Genomic DNA, 22,710 nt, shown 5'->3' with positions numbered 1-22,710 from the left:
CGTTTCCTGTACGGCGGGGGTTTGTGAGAATTGAGTAATAAAAATGTCACGTTCTCCGTATCAGAGTTAAGTTAGACGTCAGTAACAAAAAGCTAACTGGAAAATCCCTAAGTATGTGAAAATTGAATAAGAAACCTCTAGATAGTCCACAGGCCAAAGAAGTCCCAAGGAGAAGTAGAAATCAGCTGAGACAGTACTGGGCACAAATCAAAAACTGAAAGCAGGCACACAAGAGCCACGCGGGGGGACAGCCGCCGGCAGGGCACCAGGGACGCCCTGGGGGGAGGTGTGCACGCGGACGGCATGGGACACAATGTGTAAGGGGAACAGAGCCCCCGGAGAAGCTGAGTGCCCTTCAGAGATGGGGACGGTGCCGGGGCCTAGACTCCTGCCAGGAAGCGGCCACCTGGGAGGAAGGTGGCGCTGGGCCGGGGCGCCCCGTGACCTGCGGGCAGCCGGGCTGCCCGCTGCTCCTGGGCACCCACCTGGCAGAGAAGCAGGTCCACATCAGGACCTGTGGCGGCACCAGGGCCAGCAGCCGCCTGGGAGCTCGTGGCAGGCCCCTGGCCTGATGGCCACAATCGCATCTCATGGAAATGGCAGTCCCCACCCCCCACCCCAACACACACACTGAGGGCTCCTCAGACCCCAGGCCCGGCCGGCCGGCTCCCCACACGGCCAGGGGAGGCCCCACCCTTCCGCATAACGCCCAGTCTCGGGGCAAGACCACAAGAGACCGGGGCTGGTTTTTAACAAAAAAGTAGGCCATTCACTTTATTCCTTCAAACATCCCGATTTGTGCTTCAGGACCAGCCAAGCCCCCGGGGGCCTCACGGTCACCGCTGGCAGAGCCTTCCCCAACCTCCAGCTGCTTCTGGTTGCTTGCTCCCGTAGGGTCAGCGGTGGGCTCTCCAGGCAGGTGGGCTCACCAGGGTCCGGCACGGCTCCCACCTCCTGGAACACAAAAATGCCCTGATCGGGGGGATGCCCTGACCGCAGCCAGACCCCGGGGATGGCACTGTAGGACGGGGAAGTGACAGCACCGCCTCCCTTGAGGGCACGGCAGAACGAGGCCGGCCGCCCACCTGCGGTCCCCGGGGGTGGGGGTGGGGGTGCATGCTGCAGGCAGGCCCTGGAGCCTGGGTGGGCTTCGGCTGGGACAGCCCCCGCCAGCACCCCCTCTGTGCACCCGACGGCCCTGCCCCAGGACCCAGAACCTCAGGGCACAGCCCCCACTGTGCTCAGAGGAACTGGCTCCTACCTCTGGGGATCTGCTGACCCGGACATCCTCCCCCATATCACGCGTTCACATCACGAACCCAACTAAGCTGTGCTGAGGGCCTACTTGGTACCTGCCGTCCGGGCACTCGGGACCCACCCGCAAAAACCACATTACTAGCCTTACGGGCTTGTAAGGCTAGGCAAATACGTGCATAGGCCACGCCAGATGTAGCAGACTGTGCCATCAAGACACATGAATGTGGGGACACCAGGACAACAGGCAGGGAGGGCATTTCCACTAAACAGACGCTATTGGAGGAAGGGAACAAAGCTTACACACAGAAAGGAGAGCAGTGCAAAGGCCCTGAGGCACACGTGGGCTGGCAAGAAGGAAGCACCAGAGCCCAGCATGTGGAACCCAGTGGGAGAGGGGTGTCGCCAGGGGAGGGGAATTAGATGGCCCCCTCCCAAGAAGGCCTCTACGACCCTGGGTCTGCTGCCAGATGCCTGAACACACCCACCCCCCAATCTCACCTAACATCGTCACACTTGGAGGTGAGCTCCTAAGGGCCAGCCTTCCTGCCTTTGGAAAGCCGTTGGCTCCCACCCGCCCAGAGCAGAGCCGCGGGGAAGGCCTGTCTCTTCCAGGGTGCAGGGCTACCCGTACCCCACCCCACCCCCACACGCTTACCCTGCCGCTCACACCAGCCTCCTCCTCTTCCGGGCATGCCAGGAGTGCCGGGTTCTGAGCACATCCAGGTTGTCAGAACTGTCTAGGCAGGAAGAGGCAGAGCTCTCCCCAGGGTCTGGGGCTCCCTGAAACAAAACCCAGGCAGATGGGGACAAGAGTGACCCCCAGCCAGGACGGGCAGGGAAAGCGACAGCAGCAAGGGGTATGCCAGGGCAGAAGCTGGGTCCTGACACCCTGGACTCCAGGGACAGGCAGCTCCCCAGACCGGTCCCTGCAGATGGTGAGACACTACAGGCTGGGCCTGGGGACATGGCCACGTGCAGGGGCCACACGGGGGCTCTGGCTTCCCACCCCGTACCCCCTGGGGTCTCCAATCTCCCAGCGATGCCACAGAGCCAGCCCTCTGTCATGGCAGCGGCCCTGGAGAGCCGGCAAGCAGGACGGGGGGGACAAGGAGTCCTTCCCTGCACGGCCCCCAGTCACAAGCCCTGCCTCCCGTTATCTGGACGGCGCAAAGGCGAGCTCCAGCTGGGGAGGCCCGCGACCTGCAGAGACCCCACAATCTTCCTGATCTGGCACCAAACGAGGTGGCTCAGCTCTCCTGCTCTGCCACAGAAGATGCGGAGACACCTTTCTGCGTGTTTAGACTGGGCTTCTTGTCGGGCAACAGGAAAAGGGGTTTTGCCTCCACAGCTCGGAAGACTCTTCTGAGGCAGAGGCCGCCACAGCAGACCGCGAGAAGGACCTCGGGGTCCCGGACGTGCAGGGCCGCCAGCAGGAGCCCGCGTGTGGGTGTGCGCGGTGCGTGGAGCCTGAGCCCATCTGCTCAGCCCTCCGGCAGGGCTGTGTGGCCAGGCCAGCGGCCCCAGGGGTGGCCGAGGGGTTTCGTGAGTGGAGAGGTTCCTTCCCCTCCCGTTTTCCACACTGGCCTCAAGGGAGGCCACGTCCGCACAGACGGAGCCCAGAGCCAGCTTCCTCCTCAGCAACCAGTCGGCCACAGCTCCCACCCACTCCTGCCCACGCTGTTCCGGGTGGGCTGGGCACCCACAGCGGCCACGGGGAGGCTGGGTGGGTGCTATGTGCCCACGGCCACCTACCTGAATGGGGGTGGCGGCCGCCGGCCCTGCCCGAGGACCGCTCGTGGAGCAGCCATCAGCGAGCTCCGACTCCTCCAGGCCCAGGTCGTCTTCGCTCTCGGGGTCAGCCCTCGTGGCTACGGACAGGGTGGTGGGAACGCCGTCGGGGGACAGGGTGGCCAGGAGCGCGGGGAGGGTGAAGGCCGCCAGGAACCGCGCCTTGAGCAGCAGGTAGGCCGGGCTGTCCCGGAGCCACCTCCGTACCTGTCCCAGCGAGGCGTGCAGGGCTCCGGCGCCCCCCGGCACGAGGGAGGCGGCTCTGCGCTCCAAGGCCGCCTTCTGGAGCAAGAGTGCAGACAGGGCCCGCAGGCTGCACAGGGCGGGGGGCTGGTAAGGCAGCCCTCCCCCCAGCGGGGGCACGCTCACCCCACGCCGTCCCCTCAGCCATTCCCGCACGACCGCCTCACCCTCCTGAGACACGAGGTCCAAGTCCAGGGCACCCCTCTCAGGCCCAGGCCGGGGTGGGGGTGGCCTCTCCAGGCCCAGAGGCTCCCCGAGTCTCTCTGGTCTCAAGGCGGACCCTGCTGTCCCTCCCGGGCCACTCCCAGGGCCGGCGCCACCTCGAAGAGGCGGCTGGCTGGGCCTGGGGGACTTTGCTTCAGGGTGGTCAGCCAGGAGCGTGGCTTGGGAGGGTGCCCCAGACACGGCTGTGTCCCCGGCCACTTGGGCCTCTCCAGGGAAGGAGCCCCTCGCCGGGCCGTGGGCCCCGTCACTGTCCACCTCCACGGAACCTTGAGACTGGTGGGGCACCGGAAGGCCCGGCGGGTCTGTCTTGGAGGGAGGGTCTGAGTCTGTGTCCTGGCTGGTGGGGGGCTGCCAGGGGTGGGTCAGCCCGGGGAGCCCGGGACCCTGGCCTATCTGTGTCCCAGGCAGGGAGGACGACAGAGCCACTGACAGTCCCTTGGAGTCAGAGGTCCCTGCTGGCCCAGGAAGGCCCACCACGGTGGGCACGGGGAGTAGCCCCTGGGCTGTGAGCACCCAGGTGACAGGCAGAGGGGTGCCGGCCACCACCTGTGGCCCCCTCTCGTGTGTGCCCACAGCTGGCGTCGGGCAGACGGGCTGGACGGGCAGCTGAGAGGGGCTGGGGACTGCAGGGAGAAAGGGTGGTCCCTCTGGCAAGCCCTGCTTCTGGGTGGTGGCAGGGGCCTGAGACTGTCCCGGGCCACCTCGATGGCAGTTCAGGGGGACCTGGCTGGGGCCCAGAACCGGCACCATGGAGGCAGCAGGGGCAGCCTCTGTGGAGGCCAGGGCGCCGGCCAAGACTGGCAGGGCGGAGGGCCTTCCGTCCTCGGCTGAGGCCCGAGAACCAGAAGTGCACGGCTCTGTCGCGGCAGGGGCGCTAGGCCGGGAGAGCACCGAGGCTGTGACAGCCAGGCCCGAAGCCGAGGGGCCGTGGGGGGCCACTGGGAGACGGGGCTGGAGAATCAGTGGGGAGGAGAGCAGCAGCTGGGGTGGGAGAACCACAGCGCCCGGGGCGGGCTTCCTGGCCCGGGCCTCCCGCAGCCGCTTCTCCCGGAGCAGCTCGGAGACAGTCTTGGGCTTGGGCCGGGGACCACACGGAGCCGGCGGGGGCGCCTGCGGACCGGACTCGGCGTGGCAGGGCTGCAGCCCCCTGCTCCCTTTGAGGCTGGCGCTCTGCTTTGCAGCTTCTCGGGCTGGCACGCTCCGGAAGCCGTGGCCTGCAGGGCAGACAGAACACACGTGCTGACGAGCGCCACGCACGCGGAGCAAAACAGGCCTCCCGTCAGGAGGGCCCTCGCGGAGGGCAGGCTGCTGCCGGGAGTGTGGAGCAGGAGCCGTGGCGTCCGAGCTCCTGCCGTGGCCGGAGTGCTTGGTGCGGGGCAGCCCATCAAGTACGGGACAGCACCGCGCCTTGTCTTCAAAACAAGGACCGTCAGGCACCCCTGCCCGCCTCTCGCGGTCTCCCAGGACACCAGACCTCCGCGCGGTGCTGCTGGCGTGGGGAGACGGGTAGCGGCCAGCAGCAGAGGTCCCTGCCGGATGCCCGGGGCTGGAGGAGCCCCCACGCCTCCTGGGTCTGCACTGGGGAAGCCCCAGGGTGGCTGGTGCACTGGGGGCGGGGGGATAGGAGCCCAGGGGCTGTCTCTGCCGCCTCCCGCCAGCCACGCTCTCGTCCCTGCCGTGGCGTTCAGACAAGACCCGTCAATGGGGCCACAGCTATGCTGCTCAGAGCCCGAAATTCAACGCCTACGACAGGTTTGCCCCTTTCCCACTGGACACAAAGGCAAGACAGGGGCAGAGATGGACGGTACCTGTAGCGTTCCGGGTACTTGAAGGCATCTGAAAAAGAAAGGCGAGCACCTCAGAGAAGTCCCCAGGGCACCTTGGGTGAGTTCGTCACGTCGGGGTTTGAGGGAGAGACAGGAGCCTGGCCATCCAGGCAGAAGGGTTCCAGAGCTTCGACGGAGCACGACAGGGCTGATCTGGTCATTCTGTCACTCCCTCCAGTTGTGACTGGGCTCAGGGACACGACCGCTCCCGGACGGACCCCACGCCCGGCATCCTACCCCAGCAGGGCAATGCCCAGAGCAACACATGCCAAAGGGCTCGGAGACCCCCTTGCAGGAGTGGGGCGGTGTGGTAGAGGGAGCACATTGTGCAGGGGAAGCAGGCAGGCCTGGGTGCCGGGTCTGGCTCTGCCCGCCTCCCGCCCCTCCCCCAGCCGGACTTGAAGCGAAGTCCCCCCAGGGCTCCGGGCAGGTGGGCAGACACCTTCTAGGAGAGACTCCTGAGCGAGGGGGCCAAGGGCCAGCAAGGCTGCTCCCGGGCGCTGGCCCAGCCTCTAGGCCACCCAGGAAGGCCTTCCGTCCTGGGAAGGACCGGTGTCACCTACTCCCTGGCTGGACGAGTGCTGCCCATCCCCCGGGCACCAGCCCTGCCACCTCACAGAGGGGAGGGACGGGTGGCAAAAGCCAGCTGAGCCCGCGTCCGGCGCTCACCCCTACTTCTCACCGGTAGGAGCCCAGGCACTGGGTCCCGGGTGCCAGTCTGCAGCAGGGCAGGGGGCTGGGCCTTCCTCTCTCGCACGACCTCCATGCAGCCAGCAGTGTCAATCTGCAACAGCTGAGGGACACGGGGGACACGTGCGTGACATACACGTGACAAGAGCCCGTCTCCTTTCCCCAACGAGAACCGAGATGACAAGGGTGCCCGTGACGAACGTAGCGCAGCCCCAGGGCCGGGCACAGCCCCACGAGGCCGCGACCCCCTCACTCGGGCCCAGGCGCCCCGGCTGCCTCAGCGCCGCGCTTCCGCCGCGTCCCAGTCTCTGCTCCTCGAGCCTCCGTTTGCACCCCGGGGCTCCCAGCACCTCCGTCCCTTCCTGGGGGTGGGGCGGCGCTGTATCGTGGCCGCCTCTTCCGCGTTGCCTTGCCGGCTGAAAGCTGCAGGCCACGAGAAACCCTTTCCAAGGGTCAAGTTCAGGGAGCCGGACTTCAAGAAGCAAATCCACAAACTTCGCAACTCCACCCCATGAAAAGAGAGCACGAGCTAAGAAAGCACTATGCGAGGGGCTCACCTGGATATAGAGGGTGAACACCGGGGTGCTGGCCAGGTGGGCGTCCTGAAGCTGCTTCCTGATGCCATCGGCTGAGGAGACAAAGTGGCTCTGGCTACCGAGGCCCCTCTCCTTGAGGCCCCCCAGGACCCCACGTCCCTCTGCCGCCACTCTCAGCCACAAGGAAGGGCGGGGACCAGAGGGCAGGCCGAGCCTGACTGGCCCTCCCGAGCCGAGCACCCCCGCCCCTGGAGAACGACCAGCTTCTGAGATCTGAGGAGACCCTTGCTAAGGCCTGAATGGCTGGTCGCTTCCAAAACCATCCCCTGGGTGCCAGTCAGGTCAGAGACAAAACGCAAGCAGCCCTCCGAGGGGGGCGCGTAGGTCTCCTCCCGTGCACCACGCACCGCCCCCAGCAGGGTCACCCCTCATTGCCCTGTGTCTCCGCAACCCCGGACCCCACAGGAGGCTCTCGAAGGGGCCCCAGCCTCAAAGGAGGCTCTCGAAGGGGCCCCAGGGCAGTACCTCGGGTGTGTGCCGCGGCAGGCCTTCGGGGAGTGCAGGGCAGGACGATGTCGCCCACCCACGGGCTCACAGCCATCAGGAGCTGGCGCTCAAGGAGCCTCCTCTGCAGGGAGTGTCCCCGCCATCGCTGCCTGTTCCCGATCGTCCTGTGCCACAGCTGCCGGACGCAGGGCCTGGCTACGACGCGGTCACTGGGGCCGGCCCCCGCGGATGGGCCGAGCAGGCCTGGCTGCCTCAGTTTCTCCTTCTGTGTGAGGAAGAAAGGCACCTGGGGTTCCCGGCCCTTCCCTGTTCTGGAGGGGCAGGGGCCCCAGACCGAGGGGGCAGGGGGCCCAGACCGAGGGCGCAAGGGGCCCAGACCGAGGGCGCAGGGGGCCCAGACCGAGGGGACAGGGGGCCCAGACCGAGAGCGCAGGGGGCAGGCAGGGGGCCCAGACCGAGGGGGCAGGGGGCCCGGACCGAGGGCGCAGGGGGCCCGGACCGAGGGGGCAGGGGGCCCAGACCGAGGGCGCAGGGGGCCCAGACCGAGGGGAAGGGGGCCCAGACCGAGGGGGCAGGGGGCCCAGACCGAGGGGGCAGGGGGCCCAGACCAAGAGCGCAGGGGGCGGGCAGGGGGCCCAGACCGAGGGCGCAGGGGGCCCAGACCGAGGGGGCAGGGGGCCCAGACCGAGGGCGCAGGGGGCCCAGACCGAGGGGACGGGGGTCCAGACCGAGAGCGCAGGGGGCCCAGACCGAGGGGACAGGGGGCCCAGACCGAGAGCGCAGGGGGCGGGCAGGGGGCCCAGACCGAGGGGGCAGGGGGCCCAGACCGAGGGGACAGGGGGCCCAGACCGAGAGCGCAGGGGGCGGGCAGGGGGCCCAGACCAAGGGCGCAGGGGGCCCAGACCGAGGGGACAGGGGGCCCAGACCGAGAGCGCAGGGGGCCCAGACCGAGGGGGCAGGGGGCCCAGACCGAGGGGACGGGGGGCCCAGACCGAGAGCGCGGGGGGCCCAGACCGAGGGCGCGGGGGGCCCAGACGGAGGGGCAGGGGCAGCGGGGGCCGTGGGCCAGCCCTACCAGTGTCCGGCACCGGTGGGCCGTGTTGGTCCTCAGCACCTGCAGCACGGTCTCCAGGGGCACCCTGAGCAGACGACTCCCGCTCTGACAAGAAGACGATGCGAGCTGGACGCGTGCGGTCCTGGCTCATGGCCTGCAGGGGCCCAGATCCACGGTGGGGTGGTGGGACGCCCTGAAGTGCGGCGGCCTCAGGCAGGTCCCTAAGGCTGGCACCGACACGACTGCCCGGCTTGGCCGCACCCAGCGCTGACAGAGTCCCCGCTCCCTGCAGCCAGCTCCCTGAGCGGAGGGCACCAAATGCCCATCAATCCCACGGGCAGCAGCCTGCGGTTACAGACGCGGGAGGGAAACCACGCGGCACGGGGGCTGCTGCGAGCCCTGCCTGCTGTCCCTCAGGGGCCAGAGCGCAGTCTCCAACCTCTCCCAGCACAGACCGACCTGTTTGATTCTGACCGCAACTCCGCCCGCAGCCAGGGCCCTGACACCTCTAACGTCGACCGGGCAGGTGTGCACGTGACCCGGCAAGGGGACCTGTCACGGGACCTCTGGACTTACAAGAGCTGGGAGGCCACCCCGCCTTCTTGCTGCCTCCCCACGGAGCGCCCTCGACAGCTCATGCACGGCTTTTAAAGGACACCAACAGGGAGATGGAGACAGCTGGTGGTCTTGATAAAGACGGCTGCTGTCCTGAACACAGTCCCCCCGAAACAGGCCGGGAACGAACGTTCTATTGAGCGAGGACAGGGTGTTGCTCCCAAACGCCCAGGAACACAGCGGACGCAAGCCCAGCACCAGCCTCGTGACCCCCAAGCAGGAGAGCATCCGATCCGGGGTGCGCTGGGGTCTGTGGCCTACCTCGTCCGCCGGCGCCTCCGAACCCGAGGGGGGAGCATCCGCTGAGCCCGGGCAGCCGACGGCGCTCGCACTGGAGCTGCGGGTCCCCGACGGGGCGTGCGCCCGGCCTGCCTCCTGTGCGGGAGCCGAGGCCGCGGAGCAAGCTGCTAGGCCAGCCTCCGCCCCGCTGGTGCCCCTGGGAGGGCTGGGGGAGGCAGCAGGGCGTCCCGGCCGGCCCCAGGCGCCCCCCGCGCACGGCCCGCCGGCGCTCTGCCTGGCGGGCACCCACAGGTCCATGTCTGGCACGGCGTGCTGTGCTGAGGGCAGCACCTGGCCCCCCGCCCGGGCCTCTGGGGCTTCTTCTGGCTCCGACTCCTCACTGTCCCTGCTGCTGCTGCTGCTGCTGCTGCTGCTGTCCCCATCGCTGCCGTCCTCGCTGCTGGAGCTCCAGCGCACGCTGCGAAGGGGCCGCCGCCGCCGCCGCCTCCCCCGACTCTGCTTCTTCTGGGGGGAAAGGGCTACTTGGAGGCCTTGGCGACCTGGGGCTCACGGACCGGGGACAACGGGCACGCGGGCCAACCTTCGGCGAGAGACCCCGAGCAGGCTTGGACGCGGTGCGCCGAGAGCACGGCACCCGCGCGGCTCTGAGGCGGCAGCGGCTGCCGACGAGCCCAGGTCTCCGTGCCCTTGGCCTCCAGGAAAAAGACACGTGCCAGGGCCGGAAACCAGACGTCCCTCCTCTCCCCGCCACCACGCACCGCCCACCCCACCCCGCGGGATGCTGGCTCCCCTAGCGATACGGCCTTCGGACTGACTTTTGGGCAAGCCTTACCCTGACCATGATTTTCCACTTGCTCAGACACTGGGAGCCCGTCCGATGGGGTAGTTCCGAAGCTATCTTTGCCCAGTGACCTACGGAGGCAAAACGACACAGAAGCCGTTTCACGCGATGCTTGACAACACGTCTACCAGCTTGAAAAGGGCCCTTCCAGGAGACGCGCTGTCTCCCACAGAGGACCCGCGTCGTCTTCCGTCAGCATGGGGTCTCCCGGTCACCTGCACACCGCGCCCCACATCTGAGCAGCTCAACGACACGCAGGGCGTCCGGTTCTCCAAGGACAATCAGCCCTTTAACAAAATTCTAGAGAATGCACATCCCAGAGAAAAAGCCGTCCACGCTTACGTAAAAACGGCCCTCGCGTGTCCGCCACGCTCGGGCTTCTACACCCGACATTTAAAACCGTCTCTTCTTTCCTTCTGGACAGTGCTGGTGGGAGGGCACGGGTGCCCTGCTTTCATGGACAGCGTGACCCTGTGGGACGGAGGTCAGGTTTCGGCATGCACCCGCACTCGGCACCACCGCGTCTGGGACTTTTCCTAAGGAGACGCTGCGAACAGGAGTGAGGACGCGGCTACGGAACCCTCAGCTCTTTCCGGCCGCAGCAGAGATGGGAGACAGCTGTCCGCCAGCGGATGGCGGGCTGGGAGACGCGTGTGTCGTCACTCGGGACACACGATGCGGTCGTCGAAAGCCACGGTCAAACACAGGACGTGTAAAGGCAGGAAAACGTTCGCCACGGACGGCACAACGGCACAAACAGCCAACGCGGTCACATCGTGTCGAACGATGCAACTTTCAAAAGCCGCCCTAAAAACGGGCCCAGAGAGGACGGGGCAGGGGCGCGCGGCCGGCGGCACCGCTCTCCCCCTGGTGCCCGCGGCGCTCTCGACTCGACGCTGACCGTGCATCGGTCTGTGAGAAGGAAGAGCCGCCGCTGCCGGCTGAGGACCCGGGGGGCAGCAGAGACCCGGGGAGCAGACGGGCCAAGGACTCACCGACGCCGTACTTTTCTATCAGTGCCATCAAGTTCTCCTCCTCTTTTGCGCTCCATCGCCCCTTCTTCAGGCCGAAGTGCAGCCTTCTGAGGTACCTGAGAGCAGCAGGGACACAGGCAGGGTCAGGCGCCAAAAACGCCCTCCCGCGCCGTCCCGCGCCGTCCCGGCACCAGAAGCTCGGTGACAAACGAAACGGAAACTGTAAGCTGGACTGTGGGGGAATGAGCTTCGGGATTCCCTGAGCCTGCAGGAGGGGTTAACAAGGCGTGAGAAGCTAGAAAGCCACAGGATGTTCGCACCCAAGTTTGGGTGAACGAGATTAGGCAAAGTGGGACAAAGGTCCCAGTGCAGGACGAAGGCACAGGAAGAGGGGCTCTCAGGACGAAAATGTCCAAGGTGAGGCGAACAGCATTAGGTACATAGGTACGGGGAGGGCGGGGCCCAGGCCCCAATACAAAGGTATATGAGGTAAACGAGATTAAATACTCAGCTTGGGGACAAGCCCCAGCTCAATGCTACAGCAGAAAGCTGCTTTCACGGGAAGCAAGGGCCAAGTTAGGCAAACAGGTCAACAGGGCCAGAGATCCCTGCAGGGCGAAGTTGCCCAGAGGGAGCTAATTAGCAAGGGAAAGGTGCCTTGTTGACCCTGAGGTAGCAGGCTCCATCTGACCGTCCTGGTCCTGACCGCCAGCGGGTCTCGTCCCCTAGGCTAGCTAAGACGCTGGGCGTCATCAAAAGTAAAAGCTTTCAAGGCGACTCCCGGGACACCATGGAGAAAGCGACAACACAACCCGCACGCTGGCAGCGAGAATTTGCCAAGCAAGCGTCGTGTCCGCTAAGGGACCCCCGGCCGGAACACTAACAAGCCAACACCACAAGCACGGCTCCAGTTCTCGAAGGGGCCAGTGGGGGGCGCCTGGGCCGCTCAGCTGGTTGACTGTCTGACCGGCTCAGGTCACGACCTCACAGTTCTTGGGTTCAAGTCCCGCATCGGGCTCCACGCCGACAGGATGGATCCTGCTTGGGCTTCTCTGTCTCCCCCTCTCTCTGCCCCTCCCCCGCTCAGGCTTTCCCGCTCTCTCAAAATAAACAAGCTTTACGACACGAGTGGATATTCCTGCAGACAGGATCCGCAAACAGCCGGTTAACACGCGGATGCCCCGCTTCACGGGCCGTCCAGGAGATGCAAGGTGAAGCCACCCGAGATGCCATGGCACACCCACTGAGCCGCCTGCAATCCGGAAGACGCACAGGTGCTGGCGAGGGCGTGCAGACACCGCGGCCCCACGGCCGCCGCCGCCGAGGAAAAAGTCACCGCGTGACCGAAAACCCCGCTCCCGGGCGCGCACCGAGAGCAGCGACTGTCCGTCCGCACGCGTACTTCCGCACACACGTTCACGTCTCCAAGGTCATCCGCGCTGCCGTGTCAAGACTGCGTCTGTTTATCTTGTGAAGTAATCTCCACCCCCAACGGGGGCTCAAACTCACGACCCCAAGATGGAGAGTCCACGCGGCACTGTCCCGGCCGGCCGGGCGCCCCTGGATTCCGTTTGTTTTACAGCCGAATGACGTCGTGGCGTCCATCCAATTTTAGAACCACAGCTGTGGCTTCCCTGTTCTTCCCGCCGGACGTCGGCCGTTTCCGCCCCGTGGCCAGCGACCGGCGTGGCTGTGGACACGAGTGGACGTGTGCCCGTTTGGGGCCCTGCTCTCAGGACGACACAAGCACTCGCTCCGTTTCCCGAGGACCCTCCACCGTCTTCCACGGCGCCTGCACCACGCGGCGCTCCGCGGGCACACGAGGGCCGTGCTTTCTCCACACGCGTGTCAGCACCTCCTCTTCTCCAGAACTGTCCTAAGACAATCGTCCCGCCGCGTGTGAAGTGGTCTCCCGCTGCTGCCGTGACCTGTTATCTCCCCAACGACCAATGACCGGTGACGCCAAGCACCTTTCCGTTCCCTCTCTGGAGAAAGGTCTGCGTGAGGCCCCGTCCTCATCCGTTTTGTTGTTGTCGGGACACAGGGTTTCTTTGTAGGGGGGTCAAATGTCCTAAGTTGATGGGGGTGACGGGCCGCACCGCTCAGTCGATGCACTAAAACCCACAGGACGGGACCCTTTAAGCGAAGACGCCGGACGCCGCGCAGATTACGTTCTGATGAAACGTTATGAGGACACCCAAGCTGACACGAGGCGGCTGAGGCCGCCTCCAGGGCCCTGGCCCGTCAGGGCTCTGGCGGAGAAACTTGGACGACGGGCTCAGAGGCCCTGCCAGCCAGGGGCCACCTCACGCTTGGAAAAACAGCAGCCATCCTGCTTCCCTACCGGTCACGACCCCCCCCCCCCCCCCGGCCCACCCCCCACCGGCAGCCCACCCGCCGGCCCACCCGGAGGCGGCCCCGCCGAGGCCTCCCTCACCCAGCGGGGTCCAACTCACCGATCTCGGCACTGGGCATCGCTCCTACCTGGCACCTCTTCCCGGATTTTAAACCAATCCTGCTCCCCGTACTTGGCGACGGCTCGAAGCAACTTCTGCAGGAAGGGACGGCAAACGAGCGATGCGTCTGCGGGCAGCCATGACCCCTGCACCCTCCGCCCAGTCCCCCGAGGAAGGAAGGTCCGAGGACGGCTGTCCTCGGCCTCGCCTCCGCGGCGGCGGACTCACCGCATCCTCCTCCGGGGCCCAGAGCCCCTTCTTCAGGTTGGGGTCCAGGCTCTTGGTCCACCGGTAGATGAGCTGCATGGAGTCTCTCCCGTCCATGTAGTAGACGACTGGGGACGGAGGGGCGGCGTGGGCACCCGGGACTGCGCGACCCCGCGTGCCCGCGGGGACCGAGCTGCCTCCACGCGCGGGGGGCTTCGGGCCCCACGGGGGCCGTGCGGGCGGACTCACTTCTCCGGTAGGGGATGTGGCTGCCGACGCGCATCTCCCGCACGAGCTGGGTGAGCAGGTGGTCCTCCTCCGGGGTCCACTCCCTGCGCTTCAGAGCCCTGTTGTGCTGCTGGTACTTCTGCAGGCACTGGAAGGCGCTGCGGCCGGTCTTCCGGGGCCGGGGCAAAGCACGGTGGGCGTTAGCCAGCGAGCGCCCCCGCGGAGGGCCCGCCAGGGCACAGGTCGCGAAGGCCACCGCCCGCTCACTCGCACCGGAGCCCGGGAGGGACGGCGCAGGGCGTCCCCGTGGCGGGAGACGGCCGCGAAGCACCAGATGGGACACGGACGGCGAGAGCGTAAGTCCACAAACACCCACGACGCTTCCCTCACGTGACACCAGAGCTGCCCCGGAGTGCTCACGGGGGCGCCGGCGCGACGATCCGGGGGAGCAGCCGCCCCGCGGAGCACGCGCGCTGTGAGCCGGGGGCCTGCCTGCTGCCCAGTCCCGGGGCCCCCGGAGGGCCGGTCTCTCCGAAGCCTCCGCGGTCCACCCAGACCGACGGGGCAGCGGGGGCTGGATGCGTGTCGGGCTGCGGGGACGGGCGCGGCGTGGCGCCCACGTCTCTGGAGGCGCCCTCCCAGGGGGGCTCCGGGGCGACCGGACCCCCGCTTCCACACACGCCGCGGCTCAGCAACTACACCGCCAGTCTGCACCGCCGACGGGTTTGTTTCCTTATGGGGAGGGAGCTTCCCAAGAGCTAATTAACGTTACCTGAACCCTCTCGTTTCCTAAAGAAAACTCCCGAGTCACAGAAGACGCGACGCACACGGACGGAGGCGCAGTCTGCTCAGCTACGGGGACTGGGTGTGACGGTGCCTTTTTAGACACGACACCACACGTGATTCTCTCACGATCCTTGAGAGAACGCAGCAGCTAACCCTCGTGAAAACAGAGGACCCCTGCTTAGACAACGTTAGCAAAGTGAGACCGGGAGACACAGACGGGAGAAGACACCCGCAGAACACATCCGATAAAGGACCGTTACTCTCAACACGCAGAACGGTCCTTGAAGCTCAACACGAAAACAATCTGACTACAAAACACAGCAAACGTCGGGGGGCCTGGGGGCTCAGTCAGTTGAGCGTCCGACTTGATCTCTGCTCGGGTCGTGCCGTCACAGTTCACGAGATGGAGCCCTGCGTCGGGCTTTGCGCGGACAGTGTGGAGCCTGCTTGGGGCCCTCTCTCTCCTCCTCTCTGCCCCTCCCCCGTGTACGTGTGCTCTCTTATGCACGTGCTCCTTCTTTCTCTCAAATACTTAAAAAAAAAAAAAAAAGACCAAAAACCTCAACAGACCCTTCGCCAAAGACGCACAAACGAGCAATAAAGCACCGCGTGTTCATCGTCAGGGAAACGCAAAAGCAAAGCAGCCACCCTCGCACCCCCGCAAGGACGGCTGGAGCCTGGAGCCCCGACACGGCCACACGCCGGCGAGGACGCGGGGTGGCGGGACTCTCGTCCGTGGCGAGGGCTACGCGACGCGGGGCAGCCAGTCCGTAGGACGGTTTGGTGGCTTCCCACAGAACTAAACGCCCTCTTGGCACACGACCGCTCCTTGGTGTTGACCCAAATGAGTGCAAGACTCCCGTCCACCCAGACACCTGCGCACACATGTTACCAGCCGCCTCATTCACAATCGCGGGACCCTGGAGCGACCAGGATGCCCTTCAGCAGGTGGGCGGACCACGCTTTATCCAGACAAGGGGACGTCAGTGCTAAGGAGAAAGAAGTGGTCGAGCCGGGAGAAGACACAGAGGACCCTTAAACGCACGTTGCACGCAGCCTTGGTTAACGTCGGCGCGGTTCCCTGCAGTCACGTGCTGGGCTACGAAAGCAGTAAGTTATACCACGGAGCTTGCACGGATCACGTTCCCAGGTCGTGAACCAACAAAACTCAAACCGGAGAATACTACAAAATATTTCAAGAAACCGAACCACAGAGAGATTGACAAAGCACATTCTTATGTAAACTAAGATCCAAAGACGTGATGAAAAAACCCCGAAATCGGACCCATCCTAGAAACCTACAAAGAGGAGAACTCAGCAAGCTGTTCTCAGAAAAGCAGGCCTTAAACGCCTTCATGAGTAAAGACAGACCGAACGAAGCCCTTTAGCCTTCACCTCGGAAACGAGAAAACCAACGTGAGACCCCGGAAGAAACCAGGAGGAGCGTTCCCCTTAAGCCCCATCAGAACGAACCCCCGGGCTTGACGGGGACAAGAAAGGAGGATCTGGAAGGACGCCAAAGACAGGCCTGGAGGGGAGGGGAAGGGTGAGTGAGCACTCAGAGACGGGATGGGGGCCAAGGAGCTAGAAGCTCCTGGAGACTCTGCCGTGGGAGGGGGAAGGGGCTGCTGCCCCCAGGGCCACACCCTCCAAAGTGGCACAAAGAAGAACCTGATGGCTCCCAGGGTGAGATGCGCCACGCAGCCCGTGGAGACCCCAAACCCGCCCGGCCTCCCAGCCTCTCGGAGGCCCCTCCGGCCCTCACCCCCAGCTCCTTGGCGATCTTCTGCCACTGCAGGTGGCCGTGCTTGGCTGCGATGGCCTTGAGCTGCTCGACCTCCGGCCCGCTCCACTCCTGCTTATTGATGCTCGGGTGCTCACAGTTCTGCCAGAACTTGCGGATCTCCTCTGCACTGCGGCCGCCCTCGAACTGCACCGACAGAGAGAGAGCCAGCCTGCGGGGGGGCCGTCACTCTGATGGCTGGCCGTGATGGCTCAGCACCCGGGATAAGTGGGGTCCTCGTCCAGGTCGCCAGGACTTGCACAACCAAGAGTGGGGTTGGGCTCTAAGCGCAAAGCCTGAACCTTCACACCCTCCCATTTCAGAAGAGCCACGTCACCCCAGCAGGGCAAGCCCGTGAGGCCACCCCACACTGCTGGACACGCACCCGACCAGAGGCTTCGAGGCAGGTCTAGTGGCCACAGGGATGAGGCCTGACCGCCTAGAGCTGACCTACGCCCCCGGCTGCCGGGACGGCCGTAGGCCGCTGTGGCCTCAGCACCGCCCCAACTTACGTTAACGTTGGAGATCTTCTCCCAGTCGTGGCCATCCAGCCTGTTCCCCAGCAAGGCCTCCTCTGGGAGCTCCCTGGAGGAAGGAACAGGTCGCCAGGGTCACGCCTGGCCTTCCTCGCCTCTCCCCAGGTCACACACCCCCCACAAGACCTAGCTCACCGGATATCCTGGACCTCCTTCTCCGCCTCTTTGCTCTGCTTCTCCAGGACCTGCCTCTCTGCCTCACTGGTCACCCTACTCCGTTTCTGGTGCAAGTATTCAAGCCTACGGGGCAGAGCAGAGGCACCGGGGTTACTCGCATCAGGGCCGTGCCCCGGGGGAGGGGGACGGCGTCTCTGGGGCCAGCTCGGCCTCCCCGTGCACCGGGGCACGTGCACCGCTCCACATGATGAGGCCCGGTGGCAGGGAGCACACACAGGAGCCTGGTCCCGGCTCTGAGCCTGCCTCTTGCAGGCAGAAGGCTGTCCGAGCTCCACGCCCAGAGGAAGCAGCCAGCGACACCCCTCTCTGGGCTGTCACCATGGTCACGTCAGTGACCAGCATGACAAGTCTGCTGACACAGATAACCACCCGCTCAGCAGCCCAGCCGCCGGCCCTGGGCCCGGCGTGCAGGGACGTGCTCCGAGGGCAGCCTGGCGACAAAGCCTGCAGGAGCCCCTTCCGGAGGCCAGGGGAGAGGACCCATCACTGAGGCTAGTCCTGACCCACGCGCGGAGCCACGAGACTGCGGGCAGCCCCCAAGACTCCCGGCCCGGCCACAGGCGCTGCGATCCGTTCACACGACATCACCCCTTCGGCACACAAAAAGCGGGTCTCGTGAGCAGTCCCGATTTTCACAAGTGGACACTGAGCCCGAGACCAGAGAAACTACCCGAGCTGTGCCTGACGGAACGTGGCCGCTCGGCCTTCCCGGTTCTTGCACGCCTGGCCTCGAGCTCGGCTGCCTCCCTGGGGCAAAGTTGCAGGGGTGAGTGCCTCTCCCACGGGAGCAGGGGGACACGGCCACAGCACGCGTCCGCCTGTCACCAAGCCTCCGGCCTGGACCCCTCGCGCTCCCGGCGGGGCTGGCGCCGGCGGCTGTTCCTACACTCACTTCAGTAACTTGGGCTGAAGCAGGCGCTGGAGGCGGTCGCTCACCACCGACCTTCTGAGCAAGGCCTTCTCCCAGCTTTTCCCTGCGAAGAAACGACGGCATCAGCGGAGCCTTCCCGACTTCCCCTCGACCAAGTGGTGGGCACGTGACCGTTCCAGGACCACGGCGCCGGCCGGGTACCCCAGCCCGGCTGTCGAGCGAGCATGGCGCCCTGGCCCGAGCTCACGGAAGGGCCCCTGGGGCTGTGTGTTCAGGAATAAGACACGTGAGACTACACAGTGAGCCGTGGGGATGGTGGTCCCCACGTGGCGCGTGGGACAGGCTGGGGCTTTGAGTGGCCAGTCCCAGTGGTCAAGGCCCGAAGGAGCCCACGGAACCAGAGGAGGGTGCCCGTGGAGAGGCAGGGCTGTGGCGCTGAGGGCCTGGCGCAGGGGCTTACACTTAGTCACCAGGAGCTCCTCGAAAGCCTTGATGCCCTGGGCGGCCTTCTCCCGCGTGTCTTCGTTGGCTGGAGGCCCCTGCCAGACAGGGCAGCGTCACGACGCGGACGGACGCCGAGTGCTCTCGCCCCACGGCCCGCGCTTCCCCTCGGCCTCCTCGAGCAGCCTGGCCACGCGTGAGGCCTGGCAGTGGACACCTGGGCCCAGCGCTGGACTCTGAGCGGCCGTGAGCACGACCCGGCCGGCACGGGCGGGCTCAGCAGCTCCGGCCCTCTCTGCCAGGCCTCTCGGATCGGGCCGAGGCGCCCCACCCAAGGCGCCCCTCCTTAACGAAACGTCTCTGGGGCTTATCTGTGGAGCCGGGGTCAGCGGGCCACATTCCAGGCCCACAGACCACGTTCCAGGCCCAGAGACCACGTTCCAGGCCCAGAGACCACGTTCCAGGGCCACAGACCTTGACTTCTACCACTAGACACCAGAAGGTTTTAGGAGGATCGGAGAACGTCGTCCTGAAGAACACGAGGGAACAGACAACACCCACAGCAGGTGCTGGGAGAAGAGCCCCTTCCCACGCAGCCTGCCCCTCCCTCACGGGTGACAGTGGAGCCCCGGCTACTCACCACTCCGGTGACCCTGTCCTTGAAGTAGGGCTTCATGAAGTGCCCTATGTACAGATTCGGGGGCAGACTCTTGCCGTCTTTCACCTTGGGGCCTTTGGACCCTGCCAGGTCACACATGATCTCCTCCTGTGACAGACACAGGGAGCCCATCTGGGGCCAGGCAGCAGCGGTGCCCTTGTGGAGAAGGCGACCGGGGCAGCCAGGGAGCAGACGTAACCAGAAGCACCAGTCCTGGGGTGCCTGGCCACGGGGCTGCTGAGGGCCCGTCCTACCTGCTGCTCCCGGTTCTGGGCCAGCAGGAGGCTGACCTCCGCCAGCCTCTCCTGGATGACCTCCTGGTAGACCATGTTCAGCTGCAGGCAGGTCTCCGGGTCTTCAGGGAGGGTCTTCTTGGGGTCGTCCTCGCCATTGCTGGCCTCTCCCCACCTCTCCTCTTCCTGGTCACAAGCGGGGAACTACGGGTGAGGCGGGGGGGCCTGCAGACCCGCCCCCCGTGACCCGGGCAGCACAAGCAGCCTCTGAGCTCGTGCCCATCACTGGGCCAACAAGGGTTGGGGCCACGTACAGCGTGTGCATAGGCCACAATCAAGGACACGAGAAAACCAATGTCTGGAGGAACGTCTCGGGGGGGGGAGGCGTGACGACGTGAGCGCTTTTCACTTTCCACGATAAATGTTTCTGGTGAACCTGAAGTTCAGAACGGGCCTCCGCCCCAGCAGGGGACAGTGAGCAGGGACACGAGTGAGGAAGGCCATCACAGGGCCGGCAAAGCTAAGAACCGGGAAGAGGCTGCTCGCTGCCCGGCAGGTGAGGAGCTACGGGAAGCCTGTGGCACGGGGACCACTGCTCGTTGAAACCAGGAAGCGAAGCTGTGCCTCCTGCCTCAGTGAAAATCTGAAAAGCGGATTGTAAAAATTCTCCAGGTTAACGTGAGATTCCAAAACAAACCAGAAGCGGCAAGAAAAACTGGAGTGGCCCAGTTGGGGATTTATGCCTCTTGACTCTCTGAGCTCCCCGTAATGGGCGTGGGTCGACCTGACGTCGTGTGTGGAAGGGTCCGAGCAGGTGAGGCTGGCCCCTCGTAGCTCTCTCGCTCACTCGCTCTCTCTCTCCCCCCCCCCACCCCCGCAGGCTCAATCTCCTGAACTGTGAGATCATGATCTCTCTCTCTCTCTCTCCCCACCGAGAGCGAGCTCCTTTCTGTGCCTCGGTCTACAGCGGGCCCACATGTGTGACCGCCCAGGACCGTGCCTGCAAGGACTGAGGCAGAGACAGGGAGCTACGAGGGGCCAGCCTCGCCTGCTCGGACCCTTCCGCACGTGACGTCAGATCGACCCACACACGTTACGGAGAGCTCAGAAAGTCGGCAGGCGTAAATCCCCAACTACTAACAACAGTCGTTTCTTGGGACAATTTCCGTTTTGGTGACAGATACTTTGGGATACGTCATCTTCAGTGACGGGCACGCAGAAAAATCAAGACGAGCTCAGAGCACTGCCCTCCTGGGCCCACTGGCAGGGTGGCAACTGCCTGGGCGGGCTCCACCAGCTCAGGCCGGTACTTACCGAGGCCAGGGAGCCAGCAGCGTCCGAGTCCTCTTCAGGCAGCGAGTCTGTGGGAACACAAGCACAGGGGACACAAGTTGGGGACGTGATGGGATGCAATACCCGCCAAAGAAACGACCGGCAGGTGCAGCACAGGGCTGTTTCCTGATAGCCACAGGCGAGGGAAGGGCCGAAAGGCCTCAGGACAAGACTGTATTGCCTGGACCCTCCCTCCCTGAGGGCTGGTGGCTGAATGCTACCCACTAACTAACCAGGCAGGACAGGCCCCGAGCCAAGGGCAGGGGCAGCCAGGAAGGGAAGACACAGAGAACAGGGTCCGCCAGGGCAATGAGGGGAAGCCTTGCAGGAACAGACCCGTTCGGGGGAGCTGGAGCTACTGGGGGGTGGGGAGCAGGTGCAGAGGCCCTGATCGTAGGTGAGAGAAAGGCCCCAGCGTGGTCAGAAACTCTGAGAAACTGAGACTTAGAGCTGCACCTGGGGCTGGGGAGAGGTGGGCAGGCCTGGGGGCCCAGGGGAGCCTGTGGGGTGACTCTCAGCTGTCCAGCATGGTGGCTGTCTGGCACGGAGGTGGCCGACGATCTGATTCTTGGGAAGGGCAGCCGGCCACCCACCTGGGACAGAGTGACAGAGATGCCCCCAAAGGGCACTCAGGCGCAGCCGGCAGGTCCACGGCACGTGGAGGAGGGGCGGAGAGAAACCATCGCCGGGAGTAAAGGCAGAGGCCAGCTTGCGCGAGAAACGGCTGGTCCGCAGCCTGCCGTGGCTGCCAGGAGCCGGAGGGCAGATGGATCCGGTCTAGCCACGGCCTATGAAAGCTTACCTGCTTCAGAATCCAGTGCAAGACCAGACTCCGAGACCTCCACGCTGATACTCGAGGAGCTGGGATCCAAGATCCTTTCTAATTCTTCAATCTCCTTTGCTATTTTCTCTCTTTCGGCGTCCACGTCCATGACTCCTACCTGCCACCAGAGTACATCATGAGGTTTCAGGAACCAAGAGTCTGCAGACACACACCCGTAGGGGATGACAGAAGCCTGACCAAAGCAGGCGCTCCCACTCGGGGGAGCCCTGGGACTGTGATATGACACCCCCCCCCCCCGTGTCCCCACGAACACCCGCTGTTTGTTCTAGCGGGTGAGGAAACCATGTGAGTGTGACCTGCCCACTCTGATCTAAGGCTGTGACCAGCAGGGGGGCAGGGCAATGGACACCTGGACACCAACATGGCCCAAGAGCCTGGCCTGTCTTCCCAGAGCCAAGCCACAAGAGAGCTGGTCACCCAGTGCAGAAACAGCAGGTTGTGGTGGCAAAGTCACCAGAGGACAAGAACGAGACCCAGGCAGTCAGGACCTCAGCTGCGCAGCCTGCTCCCCTGCCAGGAGACGCCCAGAGAGCATCTGGCAAATGTGCAGGAAATGCAGGTGGCAGGCACTACGGGGGCAGCAGGAACGAAGCCCCCTGAGGTTCCCTGCTCCCTCTCCAGCACCTACCACGGCACCTATTGAACGAACAGAAACTTCTTTCTTAATGATACCAGTCTGGGAAATCTAAAAGGGACAGAAAGCTGGAAAGAGACCTAGGAGAATAAAACTGCGGCAGAGAAAAGAGCAAAGGAACACAGCACAGACCTAGGAGCCAACGACCAAGCCCAGAAACATTCCCGCTGAAATCGGACAACGGCAGCCACCAAGCGGGAGCACGCTTCAGCCCGATCCGCAGCACTGAGCGCCGTCTACACTCTAATCGTGTGTAACCCCAACTAGCCAAGAGTCACGCAGCTCTGCAGAGCCGGCAGCGGCTACCGGGGCATCAGGCCGCCAACCCCACGGCCAGCCCGGGCCCCGGCCCCGTTCCTCCCACCGCCTCTCCTGGGCCCCAGCCCCGCTCCTCCTACCGCCGCCTCTCTCCGGACCCGCCGCCCTCACCCTCACACTCACCCTCCGGCACCGCCGCCGCCAGCGCCACCGCCCCCGACACTTCAGTGGCAGAGCGACGAGAGCGCCGCGCACCGGAAGTCCCGCCTCCGCGGCCGCGGCCGCAGCGCGGGGCACGCCGGGACGGGGCTGGCGGGCGGGTGCTGCCCTCGCGCGGCCGCCCTTGGGACTGCCCGCGACCGTGCGCCGCCGTGTGGGGTTAGCGGCGCCGGACCGCTGCTTCTCGCCGGAGCGTGTGACCTCCGGTATCGCCGAGTCCCGCCTGCATGCTTCCGCCTCTGCTAACTGTA

At 65.3% G+C, this 22,710-nt stretch overlaps 1 protein-coding gene across 3 annotated transcripts; it reads right to left on the bottom strand.

The window, feature by feature from the left end:
• Nucleotides 1-748: 748 nt before the first annotated feature.
• On the bottom strand, nucleotides 749-22,501 carry SNAPC4 (small nuclear RNA activating complex polypeptide 4). Of its 3 annotated transcripts, none has more exons than XM_042912890.1 (24): nucleotides 22,424-22,501; nucleotides 21,307-21,445; nucleotides 20,487-20,533; nucleotides 19,194-19,358; nucleotides 18,922-19,047; nucleotides 18,301-18,379; nucleotides 17,862-17,943; nucleotides 16,928-17,032; nucleotides 16,769-16,841; nucleotides 16,239-16,403; nucleotides 13,709-13,856; nucleotides 13,481-13,587; nucleotides 13,253-13,347; nucleotides 10,818-10,912; nucleotides 9,814-9,893; nucleotides 9,003-9,485; nucleotides 8,148-8,231; nucleotides 7,091-7,337; nucleotides 6,587-6,657; nucleotides 6,022-6,132; nucleotides 5,322-5,349; nucleotides 3,010-4,727; nucleotides 1,913-2,037; nucleotides 749-954 (listed from the first exon to the last, which is right to left on the bottom strand). In XM_042912890.1, the coding sequence occupies exons 2-23, from the start codon at nucleotides 21,434-21,436 to the stop codon at nucleotides 1,921-1,923; spliced, it is 4,356 nt and encodes a 1,451-aa protein (XP_042768824.1). In that variant the 5' UTR covers nucleotides 21,437-21,445; nucleotides 22,424-22,501; the 3' UTR covers nucleotides 749-954; nucleotides 1,913-1,920. The 3 variants fall into 3 exon arrangements, with proteins under 3 accessions (XP_042768824.1, XP_042768825.1, XP_042768826.1); XM_042912891.1 differs by having other exon boundaries at nucleotides 9,003-9,482; XM_042912892.1 differs by lacking the exons at nucleotides 749-954; nucleotides 1,913-2,037 and having other exon boundaries at nucleotides 3,022-3,327; nucleotides 3,456-4,727.
• Nucleotides 22,502-22,710: the final 209 nt, after the last annotated feature.

The sequence above is a fragment of the Panthera leo genome, chromosome D4, assembly GCF_018350215.1.
Source record: "Panthera leo isolate Ple1 chromosome D4, P.leo_Ple1_pat1.1, whole genome shotgun sequence".
NCBI lineage: Eukaryota > Metazoa > Chordata > Mammalia > Carnivora > Felidae > Panthera > Panthera leo.
Note: the sequence above shows the minus strand (reverse complement) of the source record. Positions and strands in the feature narration are given on the sequence as shown.

Excerpts from the sequence above, each read along its gene's own strand:
- SNAPC4 (XM_042912890.1), bottom strand. The coding sequence starts at position 21,436 with ATGGACGTGGACGCCGAAAGAGAGAAAATAGCAAAGGAGATTGAAGAA. Across the intron at positions 19,359-20,486 it reads CTGCTGGCTCCCTGGCCTCG|GAAGAGGAGAGGTGGGGAGA; the intron begins GTAAGTACCGGC and ends GCTTGTGACCAG. Across the intron at positions 6,133-6,586 it reads TGTTCACCCTCTATATCCAG|CTGTTGCAGATTGACACTGC; the intron begins GTGAGCCCCTCG and ends CGTGTCCCTCAG.